Source organism: Medicago sativa, chromosome 1 (assembly GCF_051527215.1).
Source record: "Medicago sativa cultivar Bolivia chromosome 1, Bolivia_mono, whole genome shotgun sequence".
Taxonomy (NCBI): domain Eukaryota; kingdom Viridiplantae; phylum Streptophyta; class Magnoliopsida; order Fabales; family Fabaceae; genus Medicago; species Medicago sativa.
This window is the reverse complement of record NC_140749.1, coordinates 81,605,776-81,615,715: the sequence shown is the minus strand read 5'-3', so window position 1 is coordinate 81,615,715 and position 9,940 is coordinate 81,605,776. Positions and strand designations below refer to the sequence as shown.

General features: G+C 34.5%; 2 protein-coding genes and 1 long non-coding RNA gene across 4 annotated transcripts; 1 reads left to right on the top strand and 2 right to left on the bottom strand.

Moving 5' to 3' along the window:
• Positions 1 to 745: 745 nt before the first annotated feature.
• Positions 746 to 4,319, top strand: ATPQ (ATP synthase D chain). The gene is made up of 5 exons (XM_085741215.1): positions 746 to 994; positions 1,719 to 1,800; positions 3,646 to 3,710; positions 3,800 to 3,886; positions 3,966 to 4,319. The coding sequence occupies exons 1-5, from the start codon at positions 824 to 826 to the stop codon at positions 4,092 to 4,094; spliced, it is 534 nt and encodes a 177-aa protein (XP_085597341.1). The 5' UTR covers positions 746 to 823; the 3' UTR covers positions 4,095 to 4,319.
• Positions 4,320 to 6,459: 2,140 nt separating this feature from the next.
• On the bottom strand, positions 6,460 to 7,026 carry LOC146958084 (uncharacterized). The gene is made up of 2 exons (XR_015024990.1): positions 6,895 to 7,026; positions 6,460 to 6,656 (listed from the first exon to the last, which is right to left on the bottom strand). It is a non-coding gene; the product is annotated as an uncharacterized LOC146958084 (long non-coding RNA).
• Positions 7,027 to 7,298: 272 nt separating this feature from the next.
• LOC146958083 (DEAD-box ATP-dependent RNA helicase 35) lies at positions 7,299 to 9,585 on the bottom strand. 2 transcript variants are annotated; one of them, XM_085741214.1, is made up of 2 exons: positions 9,484 to 9,585; positions 7,299 to 9,339 (listed from the first exon to the last, which is right to left on the bottom strand). In XM_085741214.1, exon 2 carries the CDS (start codon positions 9,310 to 9,312, stop codon positions 7,543 to 7,545), a length of 1,770 nt encoding a protein of 589 aa, XP_085597340.1. In that variant the 5' UTR covers positions 9,313 to 9,339; positions 9,484 to 9,585; the 3' UTR covers positions 7,299 to 7,542. The 2 variants fall into 2 exon arrangements, with proteins under 2 accessions (XP_085597340.1, XP_085597339.1); XM_085741213.1 differs by having other exon boundaries at positions 7,299 to 9,323.
• Between the last annotated feature and the right edge of the window lie 355 nt (positions 9,586 to 9,940).

The following is a 9,940-nucleotide window of genomic DNA, read 5'->3' as shown; positions in this document are numbered from 1 at the left end:
ATTGGATTCAAAGAGGATCCAAATCATTTTTTTATAGCTTAAAGTATGACCTCATCCCCTAAATAGACTTCTAAAGAAATATTAGTCTTATTAATTAAAAACATGTCTTTGAGCTTCATCTAGAGTAGGATGTAAACCTCTATGAATCGGTCTTGCTATTTTCACTCTGATTGATGTTGGTAAACTCCTTTTATTACCTTATTTAATTTAGGTGTAAACACCACGTTTTTACTTTGTAAATATAATTTCAGAACCTAGTAAAAAAAATATAATTTCAGAAATAAAAAACAATTTTAAAATCAAATATTCGATTATATAAATAAAAAAGCATATATTTTTTTGAAGGAAAAAAAGCATATATTTAAAACTTTTTGAATGCATAATCCATATATTCAACACATTAAATAAAGGAGAAAATTAATTAAAATTCCACGAACATTGTTGTTTCCACTTCAGATTTTGCTTAAAAACACATGGAAATTACACATTTAACTTCAATGTTAATTAACTACGGTTTGAGAACAAAGAAAATGAATGAAACCGAACAGTAGTTAGCTATCATTGGAGTTAAACGTGTCATTCCCATGCGTTTTCAAGCAAAATCTGAGGTGGAAACAACAATTTTCAAATTCCATTTTCCATGCCTCAGCCCAATAATAAAATCTTATGGTCCGGCCCATAAAGAACCCGGCCCAGTTACCACGTGACATTGGTATCTCTTCTCTGGTAACCATAGTGTCAAGGTGCGAAGGCGAAATTCAGAGCATAAGCAGAAGCAAGAATCATAATCGCGTTTTGAGAAAAGAGAAAAGCGAAAGCGAAAATGAGCGGAACAGTGAAAAAAGTTACAGATGTTGCATTCAAAGCCGGGAAGAAGATCGATTGGGACGGGATGGCTAAGCTTCTCGTCACCGATGAAGCTCGTCGTGAATTTTTCAATCTTCGTCGCGCTTTCGACGAAGTTAACACTCAACTCGAAACAAAGTTCAGCCAGGTAGATAAATTCCTTCACAGATCTCTCTAATTTCATTCTCGTTATTGTATTTAAGATTCAGATTTACCTTCATTTTGTTCTTAGATGCTAGATCGATTGACTTTTAGGTTAAAATTGTAAAACTGATTATAGATTTGAATTAGTTTAAGTCGTATTACGTTTCTCTTCATCATCAATTTTGAATTGGTTGATGATAATCATGTTTTAGTGCATTTTCGGTTTTTTTTTTTTTTTTTATCAATTTATTGAGATGTTTGAATGCATTAAGCTAATTTCAAGACGCGCATTATGAGTGACTGCATCTTGTACCTTTGTAATGATGTTGGGGAAATGGTTCAAGAAATTATTTTTCGTGTTTTTGATGCTAAAAAAATTAATGTTTCTGTTGTGTAACATTTAGTTGTACACCTTTTCATCATGTTTTGAATACGAGTTTTCCTATACAAATAGATTATGTATTCAGTTACGAGGCTTAGAGGCTACTTGAATATATCTTGTGTTCGAAATGCTATACAAAATATTTTCATACTTTGAAATACCAACACTTCTGTTTGAAGGCTTGTCCGATGTCCGACACTTGTTAGTGTGTCTGACTGCTAACATACATGTAATTACATCCAATTATGTAGTTATCAAATTATTACCGGTGTTGATGTGTCAGGTGTCTGTGTATATCATTTTATGCTTCATAGCTCTTATGTATATCATTTCTTATTAATCGCAGGAGCCTGAGCCCATAGACTGGGAATATTATAGAAAAGGAATTGGCACTCGTTTGGTGGATATGTACAAGCAGCATTATGAGAGTATGTTTTTGAACTCTATTCTGAATGCCCCTTATATTAGTATTTTTTTATTTGTCAATGGTATTCATTTGTGATAGTTAGAGCATGACTTGTTTGATGGCAATTACATGATAGAATTGATTCTTGTCATGCACTTTCTCTTCTTTAGGGGTAAAGTGGTAGAAGGATATTGATAAATTCAACTGGATCCGATTCTTGTATTCAATGGTACCATATTCTTTTCATAGGGAAGAATATTATATAATTCACAAAAGCCATCCTCGGAAATTAGGGTTGTTCATATAACCAAAAAAAACTGAACTGTCCGGAGAACCCAACTGCCCCGATCCTTAAAAAAACTGAACTGTTTGCATTTTGTGCGAACTGAACTGCTGGATAAAAATATGATCAGTGAACTGTACCATTCTTCAAAAGTAGTTCAGTGAACTTATATAAACCAAACTGTTGTCAGCTCTCTCTCTCTCTCTCTGTCATGCTTACAGCTCAACTAAACTTTTTACACAATGCTGACGATTTAGAAAAATTCCCTTAGCACAATTGACATCTCATACAATAAAAATGAGAAATTAATATAGGTAGACATGATGATGACGAAAAGCAGTTTTACAAACAGTTGGCTAATAGAAAATTGTTTACTTTCCAATATTTGTTGTCAAGTTATTTATTAAAATTATTTTTTTTATTGGTATAAGAGTAGAAATAGTATAAATCCAAAATACAAATATTTACAGTAATTTTTTATATATATATATATATATATATATATATATATATATATTGAAAATTAATCTTTCAATTTTATGAAAACATATTTTTTTAATCTGTATTTAATGGAAGAAAAAAATATAAGCATTTATTAGTATTTTTATTTTTGTAAGAATAATTGATCAATTCTTTTTATTAGTGCGTTTAGTGAGCAACTATTTTTATTATGTGTAAGTGTACAGTGTGTACACACAAGTCAAAAGCAACTCTACCAGCTATCAAGATTATCTTTTTGGTTGTCAAAAATAAACCAATATCTTTTTGTCTCATTCGCAAAACGTGATGATGGGGTGGAAGGAACTGTAGCGTGCTGCTATGTATATTTTTAAAACCCATTAGTTGCAGTTTTGCTTAGCCAGCCAGTTCAGTTATATAATTATGAACCATAGTTTACTGGACCAAAGTACAAGTTCGGATCCGTTCAAGCTATTAAGTATCAGTTCAGTTCAGTTTTATAGTTGTTTTTTTCAGGTCAGTTAGGTTCAGTGCAGTTTATATTTAGAACCCAACCCCGAACACCCCTATCTGAAATTGATAGACATTCTTTCGTTGTGTCTGGTAATTGATGTTGTTGCACTGTAATCTATAGCCTAATGCATGTTAAAATTTAACGCCAAAATTTACATTAGAATATATGAAACTGTGGATTGTGGAACTGTTCAGTTGTTATTCAATTATTTCTCAAATTGAAAAGGAAGTACATAAGAAAAGAAACTGGTCATGCCCATGACAACGTTTCCTATAACTTTGTCTCATTCAATATATTGTTATTTGACCTATTCACATGGGAATAAACCTGGAAATTGTATATGGTATCATGTTTGCTCGCTGATATATTCCAGTGTTCATCCTTGCATTTATTAATCGTGCATTGAATTGATTTAAGGAAAATATGATTGTTTCTTTATTGAAATTTATGCTCGAAATCATCACGTGTGTATCAGTTATTGCCTAAATATTTATGGATGTAGTCATGTAGAGCATACATAGTGAGAGAGATGAGGAGTTGATATTGACCATTCCGCCATTCAAATTTTACATACCATTAATTCAACTTTTGATGTTATGCTTCTTCTGTAGGCATTGAGATCCCCAAGTTTGTTGACACAGTAACTCCTCAATATAAGCCTAAATTTGATGCACTGGTAAGAACTTTTGTTACATATTTAGTCCAACTTTTCTCTATCAATCAAGTTACATTTTATTAAGTGATATATGTGTTTTCTTGCTGAAGTTGGTTGAGCTTAAGGAAGCAGAGGAGAAATCTCTGAAAGAATCTGAACGTTTGGAAAAGGAAATTGCTAATGTACAGTCGCTGAAGGTAATAGAAATCACCACATGGTTTCTCAGTTTTATGTAATATTGGATATTCTCTTACATACCATTGTTTGTTTTCACAGAAAAGGATTTCTACCATGACAGCAGATGAGTACTTTGCCGAGCATCCTGAGCTGAAGAAGCAATTTGATGAGGAGATTAGGAACGATAACTGGGGCTATTCACACTACAAAACTGAGCAAAACGCCTGAAGTTGATGTTTTCCTTGCTGGTTTAATAAATAATAACTACATTATTTTTTTGTAACTTGGTTTTTCTCCAGTTTAAAAGGTTCTCCACATTTCTGCAGTTGTCAAAATTTTATGGTGTTGCTGCTATCATTTAGAAACTGTTGTCTTATGGTTTCAGTCAAGACACCCAATTTCAGGAAAATGTTTTTGTGGCGGTGTTAATAAATTGTTGTGTTTGTCTGGTAAGTATACATTTGTTCTGATTCTGGCAATGGTAAGCCTAATAATAAAAACACTAAAAATAATAGTTAAAAAACTATCAAAGGTCACACAAGGCCCCTTTGTATGTGTTTGCATACTCACATTAAACTGGTCTAAGATGGTTTTAGGACTATAACATGCAGTGATATGTCATCTACTCAGACCAATTGACTCTCCTCTTCTATTCCTTCTGTTCTTTGTAAAGGTGGATCCTTTTTGTACATGGTTTTCCCTCTGCCCTTCTGTTCTTTGTAAAGGTGGATCCTTTTTGTACATGGTTTTCCCTCTGCTCCTACAATAGTATTATCCTAGTTTCTAACTACCTTCTCTCGTTGAAATAGCATCCTCCTTTTGCTTTGAGACTCCATGGTCCTAGTCTTTCTTCACCGGTGTGGTTTCTCTGCAGGCTTATTGCCTAGTGTTTATTTCTTGCTGGCGGTTTGGACATTTGGATTCTATCCTATCCTATCTTTTTGATTCCTTGTTCTTTTATTTACTATTTCTCCCTCTCTTTTACTTCCTAATGGACCAGCTGAGGTTATTCCCTGCATCACTGGAATCTGCAATATGAACAACTCTGCAGAGCAATGTCTGAATCACTAGGAATATAATCAAGACGAGACATTAATTGTTTGCTGAAGATGATGTTAAAGATATTTAAAAATAGCTTGTAGGGAAAATTTTGACAGACAAGCCTATCCACAAAAGATCACTACATAATAATTTCTCTAACATTTGGTCTAAAAGACTTCAAAATTGAAAAGGTTCAAAGACTTTTGGAATTGAAAAAGTTGACGTAAGTTCTTTCATTTCTTTAGGATTGAAAAGGTTCAAAGACTTCTGGAATTGAAAAAGTTGAAGTAAGTTCTTTCATTTCTTTAGGATGAAAATGATGATATTATTATTTTAAATTGAAATCCTTGAACTTTTATAGAAAATGACCCAAACTGTGTTGATTTTCAAAATAGCCTCATTTGACCAATTATGGGGTCTATCATCCCGTAGAAGAGCTAATCAAATGGGAAGGAAGATAGGTGCTTTGCTTGACTCATTTCAACTATTTTATCCCATTGTCTGCAAAATTGATTACCTTTCTGTAACTATTTAAGTCTTTTTATGTGTAAAAAAAAAATTCGGTATATGTCACAAACCGTTCTACTTCAGTATTTGTAGCCATTTTAAAACTGTGAAAATATACCACCAAATAAAAAGCAATTCCAAATACAGTACATAACGTGATTTTGCCTACATAAACAATGTCATCAACATCATTATGACAACATAAAGAAATGAAAATCACAAAATGGATGTATAACTATTAACCATAATAACTACTGTCTAAAAAGTAAAAAGATAATAGAAAATATTAAAAAAAATTAAATATATAAACAACAAAATGTAAACTAACTATTGTCTAAAATGTAAAAGATAATAGAAATATTAAAAAATTTATGACATTCCCCATTAGGCTTTACAAGACACAAGCTGAGTGAATCACAAGCCTAATCTGCAGAGCAACCAATGACCACCCTAAAGGAGTAGCTTATGCCGGGAAAGAATTTGCAGAAAAATTACCACGCCTCCGAAAATCAAACTTCTAAGGGACAAACTCTAGCAGCTGCCCACTACGTCACACCAGCTGTGCAGCAACATTCAGGCTGCAATATGCATAACAGACTGAAAAACTAACTCCACCACAGACAAACCAGCACAACCACCTCAGCTAAACAGGAACCTCACAAACTGACCCCAGCCTCGCCAAACCCCTGCACGCCAAAACTGAGACCACGCGGCCACAAACCTTTCCTACAACCTGCACTTTGACAGCACCACAACACTGGAACAATTATTAAAAAAACAGAAGCAAAATCTCTATCCCGACAGCACTCTCATTCCCCTCCTATCCTCCTTCCCACATCCTGCAATAGGAGAACTAACCAAAACCAACGAAAAATGAAAACTACCAAATGCCTGACATAAACCAACCCATCACTTCCAAACCAATAGCTTGTTCACCATGAACTGTCTAATGTAACTAAAGTACCTTTTGCTCGAGTTTTTTATATTTGACGATCAACATGAGTGTTTTACTTGTAAAAGAAAAATAAATATCAACTAATTCATATAGTCATCAAGACTACTCAATCAATCAATGAATCGCATAAACAGAAAAAAGCTTTATAAGTTACCAAAATTTCTATTACATTTATCTTGAAAATGGTGGAAACTAAACTGCTCAACCATGCAAAACCAGCACAGATCCATTAATACAGCATCTTCCATTCTCTTTTGCATTAAATGTACGGCCAAGTCAGCACTATACTACAAAATAGTATACATATCAAAAACATGCAAGAGCAAAAAACAAAATCTCAAACATACAAGCCATGCATAGTCACAATATTAAAGAGGAAGAGTTATGTCTCAGCATTAACTTTGTTTCTAGGCCAGAGCTGAAGGCCCATGACTGGAAAGTGGAAATGATTGGAAACAAAGATAAAAATGTAGGTAAATATCTTAATATCAAGATTAGAACAATCTAAAAGACAAGTTCATTTACCTGGAAGCTTTAAATCATAACAATAACCATGAACTCAACAAAAATCTTCCTTTGCCTCAAACACTGAAATGTACAAGGACGCAATGCTTGAAGGCACTAATAAAAAACAATCTTTTCGTCACACTTTAAAACAACACTCACGTCAACGAAATGTATATCCAAAAGTTATACCAGACAACGTAAACAATGTCATTCCACATGATTTCATTGCACGCCAACAATCCAAACATACCCTGAAGGTATACCCTTAGGTTACAGAATTTTTTTGGATTTGTAACGTTGCTACGTGGCAACATATCTGATAACAATATTAACATTCGCGACAAAAAACGAGAGCAGAAGGCATCGGGTACAGACAAATCACCCGACTACGCTGAATCAACCAGATGAAAATCAATCTGCAGTTCAGTCCAAACATTCTATTATTATCAAAAGCACCAGTACAGGTATTCAGTATGGTACAAAATTTAAATGTTGCAGATAGTACATGGGCCAGTAGTATTCTAAGAAAATCTGGTACATATCCTAAACACTAGTGCAAATATTAGGGAGGAATGTAATTAGATTTCACGGCATACAATTTTAAAATCTGCAGATATAAGCCAGAAGCATTAAAAGACAAATTAGTAAACAAGGGACCAACAGCTTTCAAATTTCCCCTCGGTAACCTCCAGATCCAAAATAATCCTTTCTATTATTTGCAATGGCCACACTCTTCTGATGTTCTAATTTAGGACAATCACGGATACGATGACCAAGCCCGCCACAATATGCACAGCCCTTGACACCACTTATGCCTGTGATTTCTTCATTATCTTCCATTGGATCAACCAGCTCAGCCAAAACAGGGGGGATCCTCTGTTTAGCTTCTTGCAAAAGGTGTTTCAAATCAAGCAATGTTGTCTCACTTTGGTTCTTGTTTATAAATGTTGTTGCTATACCAGTTTTGCCACATCTTCCGGTACGTCCAATCCTATGGACATAATTTTCAATTTCAGCTGGCATATCATAGTTGATGACATGTTGAATATCAGGAAAATCTAAACCTTTGGATGCAACATCAGTTGCAACCAACACATCTTTCTTTCCAGCCTTAAATGATGAAATGGCATACTCTCTCTCTTCCTGATCCTTGCCTCCATGAATAGCCACGGCTTCCACTCCTTTCAAGAGAAGATACTCATGAATGTCATCAACATCAGCCTTATTCTCACAAAATATAAGAACAGGGGGTGGAGTTTTCTGAAGGCACTCAAGGAGGTAAACTATTTTCGCCTCTTGCTTGACATACTCTACCTCCTGAATAACATCAAGATTTGCCGCCCCTGCACGTCCCACGTTGACAATAATAGGTTTTACCAAAGCACTTCTAGCAAAGTTCTGAATTTTGGTTGGCATAGTAGCAGAAAATAGGAGAGTTTGCCTTTGAGCTTTGAAGTGATCAAAAACTTCTCTTATATCATCTTCAAATCCCAAATCGACCAATCGATCAGCCTCATCTAATGTTAAATACCTACAGTTATCAAGATTCATTTTCTTCTTGGCCAACATATCCTTCAACCTCCCAGGAGTAGCAACAACTATATGAACACCCTTCTTGACAATCTCAAGCTGCGATCTCATATCGATTCCACCGATACAAAGCAAAGGCCTGAGCTCCGGATATCCAGCTTCCTTCAAAGGTAACAAAAATTCTTCAATGACTTCATAAGTTTGCCTAGCCAATTCCCTTGACGGACAAATAATCAGACCAAACGGACCTTCCCCAGGAACAATCGGCATCATAATCTCCTCCTGCATTGCCATCATAATCATCGGAAGCACAAAAACCAAAGTTTTACCAGAACCCGTAAAAGCAATTCCAATCATATCCCTCCCAGATAAAATAACTGGAAGACCCTGCACCTGAATAGGCGTTGGCTGCACAATCCCCTTGGTTTTCAACATCTTCAAAATCGGATCCGGAAACCTCATATCCTTAAAATTCTTAATCGGGGGCGGAATCTCTTCGCCATTAACAATTATATGCCACTGTTTCTGAATCAAATCACAATCCTTCTTCGACATCCTTCTTATATGCAAAGGAGGCTTCCACCCAGTAGGCAAAGGCTCAGTATAAGTAATCCCTTTGGCTAATTCACGAACCGACATAAGGGTTTTCTTATCCGACAAATTCTCAATCATCTCCTTCTCTTGTTGAACAATCTGTTCTGTGACACTGATCTCAGGCTGATCTTTCTTCAATTGTGATGCCTTAACAAGTAGACTTGGCTTAGTTTCAACGACTTTTAGTTTCTCGGAATCATCTTCTTCGATTGCAGCGGTTGCTTTCCCTTTGCGTTGTAGAATCTTCTGAGCTTCCATGGCACGACGCTTGGCCACAGGGATATACTCCTCATAATCATCTTCTTCTTCCATTATTGCTACCACTGAATTCAATAAAAACTGTTTTTATTTATTTATCTTCTTTGCAATTAAAAGAAAAAACTAAAGCAAAATAAAAAAATCAAATCCTCTGCAAATTGAAAATAGGGTAAATCGAATAGAATGAACCGAAAATACAAGGAAGAAACGAAGATGGATAAATACCTGAATTGAAGAGCAAAGAAGATGGAGTAGACGACGCTAGGGTTCGCGAGAGTGAGTTGTAGGGTTTTGGATTCTGCAAGTAGCGACGCGAAACTTTTCTATATTTTCTACTTCATCACTTCTTTTTTCCTTTTATCAATAGACAAGGGGTTAATAGTAAATTTAGGGTCCGTTTGTTTTGGATTTTTTTGAAAAAAAATCTATTTTTTTAACTAAAAAATCACTTTTTTTGTTTTTGTAGTGTTTGTTTTAGATTTTGAAAAAATCCATTTTGTTAAAAAAATCATTTTTAGGCTCAAAATGAAAATCTATTCCAAGTAGCTTTTCCAAAATCTATTTTTTTCTAAATACAAGGAGCTCAAGTGTAAGGGTTTCAAATCTTCAAAAAATGATTTTTAGGATAGTAAACAAACACAAATAGAATAGATTTTTTTAAAAATCTCTACAAAAAAAATCT